Source organism: Coloeus monedula (assembly GCF_965178545.1).
Source record: "Coloeus monedula genome assembly, chromosome: 4".
Taxonomy (NCBI): domain Eukaryota; kingdom Metazoa; phylum Chordata; class Aves; order Passeriformes; family Corvidae; genus Coloeus; species Coloeus monedula.
Genome location: NC_138784.1, coordinates 7,484,556 through 7,501,602, shown reverse-complemented (window position 1 = coordinate 7,501,602; position 17,047 = coordinate 7,484,556). Strand labels below are relative to the sequence as shown.

The 17,047-nt window shown below is 39.2% G+C and overlaps 1 protein-coding gene across 5 annotated transcripts in view; it reads right to left on the bottom strand.

The window, feature by feature from the left end:
- The window catches only part of SOX5 (SRY-box transcription factor 5), a gene marked incomplete at its 3' end in the record, with an annotated part of 288,287 nt that overhangs the window by 31,202 nt on the left and 240,038 nt on the right, over positions 1–17,047 (bottom strand). For all 5 annotated transcript variants that reach the window (XM_082280572.1, XM_082280570.1, XM_082280571.1 and 2 more), the window contains exon 10: positions 488–665. In XM_082280572.1, the coding sequence (XP_082136698.1) occupies positions 488–665 (178 nt within the window). The remainder of the gene's footprint in view (positions 1–487; positions 666–17,047) is intronic.

The following is a 17,047-nucleotide window of genomic DNA, read 5'->3' as shown; positions in this document are numbered from 1 at the left end:
TGCCATTAAGATGGACCCGGGGACAGGACCGGAGCCACAGACCCGAGGGGGCAGTTGAACAGCTCAACCCAACGGCTCGGGGGTTCCAGGGGCTCGGGGGGGAGTGAGCTGGGAGCACTGTGCTGCTTTTCTGGGTTTCCTTTGTGTTCCAGCTAGCTGGGAAAAGGTTCTGTTGGGTTTTTTTCTTGTTATTTCTTCCGCTTTCCTTCCCCTTGCCTCACTGCCTCCCTTCCCTCCTCGCCGGTCCGGAGAGCCCGTGGGGGTGGCCCCAGCTGGTCTGAGCCTGGGTGTCTGTTTCCTCTCAGGGAATTTGTTGTATTTTGAGGGGTTTTTTTTCATTCTGTTCTACCCTGTTTTGTTTGTGTGTTTATAAACAGTTTGGTTCCCCACTTTCACTTCTTGTGACCCATTTGTCTCATTGACGGAAGGAAAGGGGAGGCCCTTTTCCCTTCGGAGGAGACACTTACTCCAGAGTGACTGAGCTCACCTATTGTGTTGGCTCTGGCCGAAGGACTCGCTAATGTTGCTGGCACGGAGGACTTTAGTGAACTGGCCCCACTGTTTATTCTCAGAGCTGGCATGTGAGGAGAGGTGGGTGATGTGGGAGATTTGCCATCAGATGTCTTGGGTTTGGCTGAAAGGTTCAGAGGCTGGGCCACTTCATCCTGTGACAAGCAGAGGAGAAAAGAATGTTATCACCAAACTGCTGTTGGCACAACACCGCCCAAGTGAAGACAGTGGTTTCAGCTCATATGAACTTCTAAACCTGAGAAGTTGTATCATATATATGAAGATCAAATGTGATACCATCTTGTCACTCTAGTTTGGAACTGAAATGACTGATAAACTGGAAAATTAGTGTGACATGATCGGAGAACATCATCCATTTGCACTTTGCGTGAGAGCTGTCTCTGAAGAAATTATTCCCATCAACAAGACATTTGCTTCTATAATGAAAATAAAGAGGAATTTTACAGTTATATTTTATTTTGAATCTTATATTCATTAATGAAGTAAAAACTGAAGAGTATCTTCACTTAAAACTCAACCACCACTAGCCAAACTGGGCAAGCAAGTGAATGGGGGTTCAGTTGGGTTTTTTTATGGTCTTTTTTTTCTTTTGCACCTTTTTCTTGAGGTTTTGTTTTGTTTTAACCTGTACTTTCCCTTGAACTTCCCAGACTTAGAATTCCAAGCACAAAAATACCATAGCAAATAAATACTTCTTTTCCACCTTAACAAAATCTGAGACAATAACCTGGATAATTCTGCAATTAGCCCTAGAATTTTTATCTTTTGCAAAGTTGAATTTCTAGATTTCAGCAATTATTTTTATAATGTGAAAATAGAAAAATTGGGTGACATTTTTTGAAGGGCAACTGAAATTATTCCTCAACCTGGCTTGATTACACAGAGTGACAGAAAGTGCTATAAAAAACATTAAAATGCCAAGTAACGTATTTTTGTTTGACCAAAGTAAAATACAGTAAGGAAAAAAACCCAAAAAACCAACAGAGAAGGAAGAAAAGGATTTTCAACAAGGGGAGCATTTTAGAAGTGTTTTTAACTGACTTTTAAATAAGCAGAACTAATGCATGTGATGTTAGATCAAATCATCACATAAGTGCTTAGCTCTTGTCTGACACTGTAACTTAGGAGAGTCATCCTTTAGCTACAAAAAGTGTTACAACTGGGTTTCAGCTCTAGGCACTGAAGAAACTGATTCTGATCTCCCTAAATTTAAGTATGTTTAGTTTTATAGAATTATTCCTGACTTACAACAATGCAAAGCTGAGTGAGATTAGACTCGTAATGTTTGAGTGTTTTACCACCAAAGTATCTGTAACTATCATGTAACACTGATTCTTTTCCACACAGGGCGGTGTGCTGCAGTAAAGAAGGAATTTTATAGCTGCCTAGTGCTTGAGGAAGGATGATGTAGATGTCTCCAAACACAAGACAATTCTGAAAAGCACTGTCACGTAACTTTTCTGTTGCCTTTGAGCAAAGCACCTTTGTTAGATTTGATTATATTTCTCCATTTGGTTATATTTCTACACAGTTTTGTGATAGTCATAGCAGATAAACATTATCAGAGGCACTGTGGACAAAGCTGTCATCCTTAAAGTGATGTTGAAAGCCATCCTAGAGGCAACTTGTGCATAAAATAAATGGGAAAAAATCAATGCATAAAATTGCCTAAGGAGCCTACATACTGTACTCTCAGAAGTGAATTAGGTACCTAGATAGCAGAGTTCTGTTGATCTTCTAGGAGATTTAAGTTGCAGGGTTAAAAATGTCACAGTAAAACCAGTATTTGAGATTTTTAGAAGGGATTTGTTACTTTACAGAAATACAAATCCATTGTATTAGAATACAATAGATAAAAATAAGGATAAAATAAAATTAGAATAAAATAAAATACTAGCCAAATGGAAGGGGATTTGCTTTGCTGCTCCCCTGATTTCAATTAAAAAATAAAGGAATCTCACAACAGTCCAACTATAATGTTGTGAAATCAGTACTGAGTTAGTTGCATAAAAGTTTTAAGTACAAATGAGCCAACAACCCAACCAAATGCAGTGACCTTGTCCCAGACAAGGATCCCTGAATAGCAAAGTCATGTATTTGGAAGACAGCATGAGAAGCAAAGCAAACCTGCTCACAGACTTTTTTCAGTTCAGTCCAAGAGGGGTTGGTTTCCACGTACATTCGATTCTTGACCTCTGCTGTAAGTCTCAACAAAAGGGGCTGATTAGTGTCAGATATGGTACTAAAAGCTGCAATGTGCTCTCTGCCCAAAGGAAATCTAACTCAGAGTAGCACCAGTTCAGAAGGAGCAGCAGCTAGTCCCTGATGGGAATGGCTCTCACACACTGCAAAGGCAGCTTGGATTCCAGCCTGCATCCTTACAATGAAAGGTTTTTTCAGTCTCATCCTTTTGCCTCAGCCCCTCAGCAATCCTTTCCCCATAAAGCTTATTTCTTCCCTCCTCTTGCTTCTCCCTTTTCTCAGCTCTTCTCTTCCCTTTTTTTTAAGCTGGTATGAAGGCAAGGTCATGTGCAAATCCAACAGTGGTTCTGATCTCGTTTAATGCGAGTTAGAAACACAGGAGGTGTTTTTTTCCCCATTGTAGGCATCAAGCAATGAATGAGGCTGTCTGTGTTGTAACTATTCTTGGTAGTAAGAATGCTCTTCTTCATTCAAGTCAGCATAGCCTTCTCTGGAGCCAAGAAATATAAGGCCTTGTGGAAATAATAGAAGTCGACAGTTCCAGAGCTGATAAATGTCATTCCAAAGTGCCCCTTCATTCACTTTCATTGTGTGTTCAGGCTAATGGTAAATTAATCAGAGGTCACAGAAGCTTGGTTCTCATAAATGAGGATAAGTAAACCATTTTCAGCTACTATATGTATTTATAAAATGATACTACTTCACTGTTTGGTCTTCATAACATTTTTACTTCTGTTATTTCAAAGAGCATTCTCAAATCCTCGCTGGAAGTCAAATGCATTAAAAATTCAGTCAGACAATTTAGAAATCCTACATTGCATCACGATTTGGTAATAACTTCAGTCATTTCCTTTACAATAGTGGGACTACACTGATTTATTCCAAAGGACTCTAAAAAATATCTGGGGGACAAGTAATAACATACAATTGTGTTAAGTGTGAACATGACTGTTAGGATCTTCACTCCTATAATGTCAGTGAAACATTTTATTCTTTTCACTTTCTGCAACCATAAATTCAAAATCCTCTGCTCTTCCAGCTTAAATCAAGAACTCTACTGTCTTCATTATTGATCTGAGTCTGTGTAACCCCAAGAAGAATTAGGTATTAGTCTACCTTTATTTTTTAAGTATAAAATCTCCCAGCTAACATTCTGCCACTTTACAGATTAGCAGAATTCTCCCAACCATGCCAGGGCTGTGTGTAAGACAGCTTGGGCAACTAAGAGACATAAAAGATAAAAACCAGATGCAGCATCTTCACTTCAGGTAGATGGTATCTTTCAACAGCCAGGAGATTTGATTTTATGCAGTGGATCACAGAATCTAGAATTACTCCCTGCACTCAGTTTTTATTAGAGAAAGTATTGATTGGTCCCTACCTTTTTTTTGAAATGCACCTATTCTAAGATGACATTGATAAGGTGGGTTTTTTTCCCAAGCCAATATTTTTTAAAGAGTTAAAGTCAAACATTTATTTATATATCAGCCAAAACAATTAATGCTGAGACTAGAGGACATTAAGACCCAAAAGGCTTGTAATAATACAAACACAGATGTGATGAAAGTAAAATATGATCTTGATTAAAGGTTATGAAATGGCTCTTTTAAAGTAGCACATTTGTCTTACAAAACAAAACACACGCACACACACAAAATAAATGTAGAGAATAAAGCATAAGCAAAACCACATGAAGGAGGGCTAATAAAATGTACCCACAGAAAGCAAAGCATTGGTAAAGAGATTCCCATCCCTCGTATCACAGTTGTGTCAGAACAGCTGCTGTTTTAGGGAGAACTGATTTGCTTCCCAGGATTGGAGGACTCATTAACCAGAACTTGAATTCAGGGAACTTTAAATCCTTGATTTCCTCTAGATTTTTTTCGCGGCTGTATCTAGGTATTTGAGTAAAGAAAGAACCCTTCACCTACAACAGAATTTGGGGGTTAAGTAAAACATTCAAGACCTGTATTTTGTAGCTTCACTCAACCTGGATTAGTATAACTTTGAGCAGTCATATTTTAAACTTTAGACACAGAAAATCTCCAAGTTTAAGTGCCTGACATGCAACACATAAACAGAAACGCTGCTGGCAAGTTGAGTGTGGATCACACTGTTTTTATAATGTTTGTATGGTCCTTTGAAAAGGTAAAATGCTAGGTTAACCCAAAGTGCTTATTAACATGGGAGGAAAAAATGAAAGAAAGGGAAAAGGAAGAGATTTGGCCACAGTCATACAGTGACAGCGGCAGAGCTTCAGACAGACCCAGGAATTCTGACTCGCAGTCACCAATCTTGAAATAGTTGGCTGAAATGATGTCTTTTCTAATCTTTCCATCATGCTGTCTCTATTTACTTCTTCCTAGGATAAAAGGTTAATTCATCTCTATGGAGAATAGATATGGAAAAAGAAGAGGATAAAATCCGATTTTGAGAAACCATCTAAACCATTTATTAAAAATGGTACTATTTTAACACCAAGAACTGAATAAAAGACTGATAGCCCACATGAATGAACCAGCCTCAAAGAATGAAAAAAAGGGTGTTGTGGGGGTGGGGACTGGTGCTGAAGAACCCAGACGATTCATTAGGATTTGATAATCTCACTCCTTTTCACATATTTTAAGATCAGTGCACTATTAAAATACAGTTACTGAATTATTGTACTGTCATTTAAATCCAAGTGCTGGATCCCACTGTGGCATGCGCTGAAAGTCCAGGTTGCAGGGTTTATTACAAAATCATGAACTACTCTGGGTATCATCTGACTGGCAATACAAATGTGCTTAAATGACCTGGCATAAGCACAGCCCAGCCTGCTATACTAAAGAGGCTTTTCATGACCTCTGGGAACACATTCACCACATCTTGCTGCCTATATAAATGACCTTGACAGTACAAATTACTGCCAAGTGAGTTAGAAATAAGAAGTCAGGGAGGGGGGTTTCTAAAAGATTGCCTCTGCCACCTCACCAGAAACAAAGTCTTATACCCACACCCTGGTTCTGTTTCCTGGAGATCTTGATTTCAATAGAAATGCAAAATATGGAGCACTCACTGGCATGTCTGGGGCAGAAGACAATGACGCTATTGTTGCCCATTGAACAATGCAGCCTCAGTGGCTTATCCCGTCTCCTGCTTATCCAAAAATGTCTAACCAAAATACATAAGAAACCGAGGTGCAACAGCAGAGATGCAAAGAAAATCCTCTGGAATCAGTGTCCCTCAAGACTACAGTTGTCCACACACTTACACAAAGACACTGGCAGCTTCCTTCACATCCCCTCCCCTTCTTCTGAAGCCACTCATGGTGAAACTATCAGTGGTGATAATAAGAAGCCAAGAGGTAAAGGCAGTTGTGAAACATGTTGTATAAATGAACCATGCTGCTGATATTATCCTCACTGATGAAATAATTGTATTAAATTAAGCAGGGATGTTCACATGACAGGATGGGTGAATTAGATAATGCTCATCTGCAGCTGTACCTCCTCCTGCCACATTCTCAAGTTTTGATTAAGAATAATGTGTCCCTTCCTGCAAAGGTGGAAATTTCTCTAACTACGTAGAAAAACAGATACAAGACATAAAAATAGGTATCTTGGTTATGATACAGTAATAAACACAACAGAATTATTCTTCAGGTTCAGAGAAGTTGCTTTATTGTATTCTTGCCCACAAGTTTCAGCACCAGAAGTAGAAGGCATGACTAGACTCTGGTTAGAAAGGAAAAGGCACTAAAGAAAAGGATGAGGGCAGGTATAAGGAACAACTGTGTTCTTTCCTACTGATTCTGCAAAGTGCACAGACCTTTACTTCTGTGATGGTGCAGAAAGATGTCTGCCTAGATTTTTTTCTATACCCAGAGCAGCTTTTTCTTTTCTTTTTTTTTTTTTTAATGGGGTTGCTTTGCTGAGTATCTTTTCCTGAGTGAGTTTCTCTCAGAAGGCAGGTACTTTCTGGACTCAGGGTATGTTATCCAACCGAAGTTAGTACTTTACTGATACTGCCCAAATACTCTTCTTCATGGGACTCGAAACAAAGGGGGAAACTGAGCTGCCTCATACTTGTGACAAATATTCTTTCTCTTTTCTGGTCTGCTTATATTTCTGAATAAATTACTCCCAAAGGCTGATTTATACACTAGGAGGATTATTGCACAGTCTCCATTCTTGTTCACAGAGAAAACTGGTGCAGGAACATAGTAAGTGAATCTGTTTTGTTACACCTGGGACAGAGAGGACTTCTCCCCCAGTCTTCTTTTGCAACCCTAGGGACTCTCAGTGAGGATATTCTCTGGGGACTTTTTCCTCTCAGAGAGATTCCTAACATCCTCCCCTTCCCTTTTTCTTTACAGGAAGCCTAGCTGCCAGGAAAGAAGTCAGCCGTCATAAAGACTAATTTACTGCCCTGGAAACCCCAAGCTTTGATTTTGTCTGGTCTGCATGTTGTCACAGTAAAAACCAGAGAGCTGCTGGGTGTTTTTCGCTTTGTATTTAGCAGTGTTGTTTCCCAAAGTTGTATGCAGAATTCCCAAACAGATATAGGAAGAACAAAAGAGCAGCATGCAAAATGACCTGTTTATGAACATGGCAGGCCCTGGATGACTCCTTCTCCTCCACGCCACAACCTTTGTATGCAATGCACAGCACTTATTCTGTAGTACCTATTCTATAAGCCATGGAATACAGATGCTGAAATAATAGAGGAGAAAATACAAAAGTCTAGGATCATTTTACTTCTCCTGCTATCTCAGACATGGAAGAGTGGGATGTTGCAGTTACAGGGCAGCCTAAAAGCAGTGTCTGGGGAGAGAGTTATGGAACTGCTCTTCAAAGTCTCTATCCACTGATGACCTGGGGTAAAGGCCTTCCTTTTGTGTAGCATCTGGTCAGACCTCTGCACACAGAAGCAGCTCTTTAACGGTCTTCAGGAAAGACTGCACTGGGATCTTGCCCTTTGGGGTCTTGTGGAGCACAAGGCAGGCTGCTTGGCCAACAGAATACACCAGGACATGCAGCTTAGCAAAATGAACAGACTGGTACATGTTTACCCAAAATTCATTTGTTTAGTTTCACAAATCTTCAGAGACACATCCTCCAAACCACACTTGCAGCTTCTGGCTGGCTTTGGACTGTCAAAATGCCCAACCATCCTTGTGAACTCTGCTAGTAATCTCCACAGACAAATAGCACAATGTGTTTGAGGAAAGCAGCCAGTATGAGATTTCTAGGCTAATTTTCCTTGATCACGAGTTTTCAGTCACAACAACCTCTAGGGAAACCTGATGACTTATGGATGCTTATCCCAATCCAGATCCAAACTTCAAACATTCGTTTTCATCCACACAGAAGTAAATTACTTAGTCCTATCACCATTATTCTTCTACTTGGGCATTTGCTCTTCTGTTTGACAGGAACCAGCAGAAGTGAGAGTTGCTCACCACATTGCTGAGGACCCAGTAAAAGGATTTTCAGTACAGCATGAAACAAAACTGCAGGAACAAAGAGCTTTTAGTGTTTACTTGCACCTCATAACGAAAAATCTCCTTCCCATTCTGCATCTCTAAGTGAGTGAAAATTTAACTCAGCAGCCTCATATACAAAAAAGCCTCAGTGAAGCTGCTTCTGAGCAAATCTTGCCAGGTTGGTCCTGAAAAGAGAAGGGTCCATGTTGAGTAAAGATGAAACATGAGCCAGTGCAGAAGGACTATTAACTTGGGATCCTCCTCATCTGTACTTCACGCCAAACCTGGGTCCTGCTGTTAGCTTTCTGCATCTAATTATTGTTCAGCTGAATTTCTCACATCACTGCTGCACCTGTTTATTTGGTATAATGCTATTAATGAAGCGCTTAGGTCAGAGGCTCAAGTCAGAGGCTAAGCAGGAGGAGTGATTTAGGCACAGGTCAGCAGGGACTGACACAGACACTGCAAATCTGCAGGGGAAGATGACAACCATTTTTTCACAATTTTAACCATGAAAATCACATTACATGTGGTAAAAATCATTAGAGAGGATCACAAAATCGTGGGGGAAAGGAAGGGAAAGGATTCTTCCTAGGAAGAATTCTTCTCCCAAATTGCCCCCACTGAAATACAAGGCAACCAGTAAAGTGCAAGAGGGGGAAAAAAAATCACTTCTCCAGTGTACCATAGGAATTATTAATTAATTAGAGCTCATAATTACTCTGACAGCTTTTGCCTTATTTTACAACTGGGAAGAATAAGGCACAAAGTGGCTAAACGTTTTGTCTAATCTCACACAGTGAGTAAACAGCTAAGTCATAAGGAAGAACAGAGCCACTCTTCCTCAGAGCAGTGTTTGGGAGTTTCTTTGATACTGTACTGAACCTCCTAAAATGTCCAGCTGCTTAATAGAAGTTGCAAAAAAAGTAGACAGAGGTCAGACAGTTTGATCTGTGCTTATGTATTCCTGAAGTTGTGCTGGGTAGAAACTGTAGTGGTCTGTGCCCCCATTAATTTTTTTTTCTTTAAAGTCCTTTCTGCATAATTCTGTCCCAATACAACCCAGAAGGCTGAACGTGTGGAGTTGTGTCCTTATTAATGCCTCTCCCACCTATAACAAGTCTGTTTAAAAAATGGAAATAGACATTGGACTGGATTTTGTTACTGCCTAAACTGAACCTCAAGTCACCACCTTCCAACGAATAATCCCCAGTAAATGTTACGCAGAATGAACAGCAATAAAAACAACAAAACCTGAAAGGACGGGGAAAGACTTGGAAGGAAATAAAACAAGGACCTGCAAAGCCAAACAGCATTACAAACTGGAACATTTTAAATGAACAACAAGAAAACAGAAGCCACACTGATCAAAGCCTCCCACCTCCTCTCTGTGGTGGATGACACCTTCGCTGGGAGCACACCACCACCTCTAACCCCACACCTGCAAAAGGAATTAATTTCAAAAAGAATACAGACCAAAGTGAACCATATCAAAACAAATTAGCAACAGACCCCTCCTCCTGCTGTGGTCAGACAGGAGAGGCAAGGATGCTGCATAGTTGCTAAGATTCATGGGGAAAAAAGACAAAACAACTCACACCCCCCCCCCCCCCCCCCAAACCCAGCTGTTGAAAACTTTAGAAGAAACAAGTCCAAAGACCTTGAAAGAAAAGATATTTCAAACAGCTTGGACAACTGGCAGGGGGCTAAGAAATTCCTTTTCAAAAAACACCTGTGCTTTCTCTGACTTTGGATATCTCTATGTAGCCTAGGTAGATTTTTCACTAAGAGAGGCAGCAAGTACAGCCCTATGAATATGTAGTGCAAAGATAACATATACTGTATTTATTTATAGATACACACAACTGCAACAAAAATGTCAAAATATGTTTTGCAACTGTAGATATGACCTGCTTGACAATTTGTTTTTCCAACTAATAGCTTTTCAAAAGAAAACTATTAACGCAAAGCTCATCTGTCTTTAATAGTTGCGTGCTATTAACAAAATCCTAGATCACTGAAATCAAAATGATTTTACAACCCAGTCTTGCTGGATATCTTTATGTTTCACCTCCTTTTAGCAGGAACATGAAATCTAATCAGCAGTTGCAGAAACTGGAGGGAGTTTAAGGTACTGTAGGGAATGTTCAAAGCCAACACATGCTCCTTCAGTAAATACTGCACTCACAGAAGAATTTGTTTAATATTTATACCCCATCCATGATCCCACATGTGGGGTCAACTACTTGAGAGAACACTTGTTGGGAATGGTTGGGAATTATTGCAGTCATGCCTTTTTTAATTGCTGATTCCTTAGGCCATGCCAAAGAGATTCAGGTTCAGTTCTTGACTTTCAAACAAACTTTCTCTGTTAATCTGAGTGAGTTGCTCCTCATCTAACCTTCTGTACATGGCCACTAACATCTTTGTGAAGTTATCATAAAATATCACCAAATATAAATTCTAGTGTTTTGCACAAGAGCACATGGCTACAGAAAGCAAAGGATGAGCTCTTTGTCTCAATTCTCTTACAAAACTGGAGACAATACAACCTTTCACCTATGAAAAATGGTTTATTCTATGCAAACTGGGCATACATCAGACATGAAACTGCATGGGGACACCACCATTTTCAACTCTAAGTTTAGTAAGTACTATTGATATATATTTATATATCTTTCTCTGTATCTCTCTCTATAAATCTAGACATATATATACATATTGACCCTACCTATTTCTATTATTATTTGCTGCTGAATGCAGAATACAAGCAGAAGAGTGTTGAAGAAATATTCAGCCCCCCTTGGTGCACAGACTTCAGATCCTATTCCTGATTCACACCAGCAGAAATGAAACCACCATCAGGACCAGTATTGGGGCCAAATTGCTGGCAGGCACAATGAACCACTAATTGGTGGATTCATTAGTAAGACTCATAGTTTGTCCCCATGAGATGCTGAATACTTTCAGCTCCTTTCAAAACCTTGCATCTTAGAAATTAAAATTAACAACTGCAAACTAGTATTTTTGTTACACTGTAGAAACTCAGCAGGAATTTGAAGTCAGATCACAGGAATGCCAAAACTCTATTATATAAAATTAGGCAGATTTTATCTACCATTTCCCTGTTAATTCTGGAGAACACACATGCATCCACACACAATAGCTACTCCATGCTGTTCCTCAAGCCTAAAAAATTGGTTAAAATAGTTTTTGTAATGCTGAAAGAAGACAACTGCCTCACAAAATACCTTTCAAATCCCCCAGCACTACACTATTAAGACAAACCTATTCTTTTCAGACATATAACAAATGTCTATTTAAGAACACATCCAAATGCATTTCCATCACTCAGCCAGAACATTCACCTCCCAGAAGCTAACACTGTAAGAGATGGAAAGAGAGACAGACAGACAGAGAGAGAGAGAGAGAGGAGACCTTTAGTCCACCTACTGGCTTCACTGAAGGCAGTGAATCCAGCTCTAGCTCATTTCAAGTAGGTTCATCTGTGTCAAAGGTTACCCACGAGCTATTTCTTGATGATTTATAACTGATGTCTACAGATCTCCTTTTATTTTAATGATGACTTCAATACAGATGTTAAGACATTCTTTGTCTTCACAAAAGTGTATGAGAGGGAAGTTGACATCTTAAAAAAGGAACTTGAAGAGACTGATTCGCTTTTTTCTGAACAGGGCCAGCAGCTCTGGGCAGTTTTTATATCTTATCAAGAAAAAAAAAAAAAAGGAAAAAAAAGCCCTCTTCATCCTTTTCTTACTACTTTTCTATACTAAAGCTGCTATGTTTCTGTGACTTTTTCTCGGCACAAATCCTAGAGCATTGACTCAATGCGTATGTGACCAGTTAATTATCATCAAGACAAGACACTGGGACACTTGGTAAGCATAAGATAATTTTATCTCTTCACCAGTAATAACATATATTTATATAGCATTATTTTGCTCTGCTTGAGCCCAGAGCGATTTACAAAGCGAGTCCCAAAAGATTCCATCATGGGAATCCTTCCACCCAGCACTGAACCACAATCATTTGGGGGTGAGGAACAACAGTACAAGAAAAGCATTAGCAGGACATACTGCATCCATTTGAAATTTCAGATATCATGCTGGTGAAACTGCTGAGAGTTGTCCAAATGTGAGATTGTTTTTAACCTCAACATTAGTCTGCGTGTGTGAGTGTGCACAAGGTCTGTGTGTAGGTATGTGTTGAATTCTCCTGGCCCCATATTTGGTCTGTGCCTTTACAGAAATGTTGAAAGTATGGGCTATCTACCCATTTATGACAAATAATAAGCAGACAGAGATAAATTAATTCATCTCCGAGTTTTAATTGCAGACTCTATTTTCTGTGGACATTTGAAACTAGGATAAGAGCACCAAGAAAGGGAAAGAAGATCATTTCAGAGAAGACTAAGACTATTGGAAATAAGCACAAAAAGGGGTCATTCTGATCTGCAAGCAAAGCAGAAAAAAGCCAAGAGTTTTTATTAGCAGAGCTCAAGATTTACCAAGGCAACCAACAAGCTAAATTCAAAATATATTAACTTACAGCTGTAACCTGAAGCCTATACAGCTCTTAGCATGGCTAAAGATAAAAATAATCAGTGACCTGGAATGACTGCTCTCCCTGAGAGCTACCTTTCAAAAGAAAGAAATTCACAAGAACCCACACAACAAAAACACTCTCCCGAATTGCTACATACATATGTTTTCTTCCTGATTGTACACTGAATTAAAGCTGCTTTACTAATCCTGTCACTGTATTACTCCCCTTTCCAGTACACCGCTTTGCAGCTTTCTCTGGAGCATTCTGGAGATGAATAAATGCACCCCTGAAACTCAACTTTAGAAAGCTTTTTGTGCCAATTTTCCCATGGATATGTCATGTTGGGTTGTGTTTGTCACTGTGCAGCTCCTGCTGTGTTGTGTTAGCTGGAAGTCACATAACACAATGTGGCTGATCCATGACGTGAGATGTCACTGCCCGTCACGTCAGCTGAGAGCCTGTGACAAACTCCTGTGCTTCATCTCCACATACACACACAGGCCCCTTGCTTTGAATCCATAAGCAGGTGCTGACACAGCCACTCAAAAAAGTTGAAGGAACACTAATAACTTATGAAATAACTCAAAAGTTACAATACTTCTGTAACATCGTGATTCAAAATTGAAAAACTTTCTCTGCACTGTTCCCATTAGAGACATGGTCTTCCCCTCCACGCACTCCATGTGTCAACATACTCAGAAATCTTTTATCAAACACTTTTTTTCTAAGATTTTTTTACCAGTTCTGGCAATAGCTTATCTTTTCTTTAAAAGCAGCAGGGAAAATGTAGCAACTTGAAATGAAACAAACAGAAACTAAACTCATTCATTAGCACAAAAGGTGCACATTTGAATTCACAGTCTGACAGCATTAATGGATAAAGACACATGATCAAAACTGAAATTTTAAACTGGTTTCATATGTTAAATCCTGTCAAAGTACACAAAAATCCAAAGTGGTTTGTTGTATCAGCTTGTCTGCCTCAGATGATCTTTGGATACTCCCGAATGTTCTCTCTGGATACTGCTGAAGCACTTTACTTTAAAGTACTGAAGTACTTTACTCTACTAGTAAAAAGTCTAATTCTGCTGTGAAGTATTTATGCCTTAGCAGAATTGTCAACATGAAATCTTCTATGATTTGAGACTGAAAATTAATTCCACTTGAATAAAATAGTAACTCACAGATTAATTTTCTTAGCTGCTTTCCAAGCCTTTGAGATACACTTATACCAATCTCTAAATTTCAGGCGTGACAACGTGAAGCTTTTTTTTTAAATGAAATTCTTACGTACTCACAAGACTTCAGGACCTTGGACCTTAAGGAAGCTATCCATTATAAAATCACAACACACAGCCACACTGCATTGAAAAGTATGTGTACTCTAAAGTGATGCTTTCCACATAAAGTCTCTGAATCCCTCTTTTGCAACAGCTCATTTTACACTGAACAATTCAAACTGCATTCTGTACAACAAATGTGTAGTACCAAGAAACCTGAGCGAAACAGTTGCCAAACACTTCAAATAAATCTAAAGTTAATACTAATCTAAAAGAAACTGTCTTGTTGAATTTGAAAATAAAACAGATTTTTCCACTCTGCTGCTAAATTTTGCTTCTCTTCAGCTATCCACAGCTACCACGGATTAGAGATTAAAATGTTTCAGATTAAAATATTTTTGGAGCTCCCTTGTTACATGATTATCATTTAGCTGTGGGTACAGGAATACTTACTGCAAAATGTATTTCTTTGCTGCTTAGTTTGAATTTCATTCTGTCAGAACATGTAAAGAGGAGCTAATTTCAAATCTAGCATGTAGCGTGGATACAAACCACCCTTCTGCAGACAAAACAAGCAGTTTCTGGAAGCTGTCAGACTGATCATACTAGAACTTGATTCAATCACCTCAGAATTTCCCTTTCTATGTTGAAAAGGAGTTCTACATTTGGTAAAAGGTGGCTACACTGCTGTCCACTACACAAGCCTGCCAACACAGCCTCTGCAATTTTTTTTCACATATTAATGCACACAAGGAAATACTCAAACACTTAATCCAAAGCTGCAAAAGGGAAGATTTAATTCCTGATGTGAAGTATCTGGCTCCTTTCTAGAAGTATCTGGGAGAGTGAGAGTTCTCTGCTCTGTTTCAAGCTCTCTCCTAATCCATGAAGTACGTACACTGCTACACTACTATCACTTGCACAAGCCTGTGCTCCTGGAATAAACATACCCCTTGATTTAGAAACTCTTAAGAGCTCAGAATCTAAAAACCAAATATCTGGAATAAGGCATGACCTTTAATAAGAATTTCATATTCTGAAGGAAACTATACATTAATCTGATATTGGCATAACTTCCTGGTTTGTTATCTATATTTTAACTTAGAGCAAATATTGGTCCCTCATCTTTTCAGTGCTGCTACACTCAGCAGCCCCCAGTGAAGACTGATACACCCCAAGCTAAACTTAATGTATTTCTCCTCATGGCTGCTTCCCCTCCTTCAGCATAAAGACTTTCTTCTAAACATTTTTCAACTCTCCCCACAGATCAAGGCCACCCAAATGTAAGGAGTATCAGCAAAAACCACTGCAACCAAAATTTTTTCTCTGTTTTCATTATGCAGCTCCAGATTGCACACTCTCCTAAAGCCCTTTTACTGCTATTTTTAGGACTTTATGCACAACTGGCAACATCAGCTCAACAGCTCTGTCAGTGACATTAAAAAACCCTTGACTTTGTGACACTGTTTTCTTATTTGGGACTAATACAGTTTCTTGCTCTTTCTCATTCAAGCTCTTCCTTCCAACTGACAGAAGATGGGCAGTTCTGTCAAAAAGCTTTTGAAAAGTTAATGCTCAGTATTTCTAAGTAACAGGGTAAGACACTGAGCAGAAACCAAATGCCAAATCCCAGCACTCCTAAACAGTGAGGGATTCTGGAACTGAACCTGAGTTTAGTAACAGCCTCCTGAAAGTCACAGTGCCTGCTGGAATACCTTGGTGTTCAGTATGAAGCCAATGATGTGTGGATCATTTAAACAAAAATAATAAGAACTACCAGCTGCTGCCCACCCCACCAATTTTATTTATTTATATCAGGTGTAGAAGGCATTAACAGCAAAGAACAGCAGTGAAATAGTACGGACACAGTGCTTGTTTTTTACCACTTTGCTTTACACCTCTGTTGTTCCCTGTCTGATTTCTGAGGACCTCTCTTTCAGGAATAAAGCAGTCTTGCTTGATTTGTGTATCTCACTTTTGTTTTGTGATCAGAGATTTTGGATGTTTTTTTCCCCCCCTTTTTGTTATATTTTCTTCTGAGTTTTCATTATAAAAAATGCCAGCTGAGCCTGACAAGGGTTAACTGCCTGGCAACTTTGCTTGTGAGACATGCTCATGCCAGAGAGACACGACAGCAGGAAAGAAGAGCTGTGGACAGTTAATCTGAAAAAGCATCCTAGGAGCCCCTCCATGTATCTAATTTATTTTTAGGAAAGTAAGGAGGGGTGTTAGGCAGGCAGAATGCTGTGCAAGTCCCTACTACTGCTGCTGCTGTTTAGATACTGCTATTAACATTACTTTTAATGTTTGGAACACATTTGCTATGTTAGAAAAGCACCTTACGAAGTTCCGTTAATACCCATCCTTTCACTGTGCTCCAGAAAATGGTTTAAAAAGTCATTGTTTATATGCCTGCATGTAATATATAGGAAGAGAGCAAGGAAGAGGAAAACAACTTCAAAGATTCTGTCACCAACTCCACATTTTACTATTTAGGATCAAAAGCATGGGCAGCAAATGAGAAAGGCTTCCAGGTAAAGAGATTATTAACTACAAGAATGGAGAGAGAGATTGAAGAAAGAGCATAGCACGGATGAGGTCTCAGTTTACAGCTCCCTACTCATCACTGCATCTGTACTGTAAACTTTTCCTTGATTATCTTATAGCTATTTCTGACCTGTTTGATGCACCAGCAAGGGGATTGGGAATGCAATCACTGAAAAATGTTTTGGATGTACTGATGTAGAATATTCTAGTGCTAATTGTTATTCCAGTGCTGAAAAGATTAATAGATTAATTTAGCAAGGATTTTTTTAAAATCAGTGGTATATAAAGAATCGTGTCCAGCCTGGAAACTCTCAAAAATAGAAGAGCTTGCAAATGTTGGAGATAAAACTTCTTTAAATATAGCCTCAGTGTTTTATCAGGGATGCTGTGTCTTACGTCACTTTAATGAGAACTGCTGCCCTCCACTCTAGAATACCTCAGTACTCTAATGAAA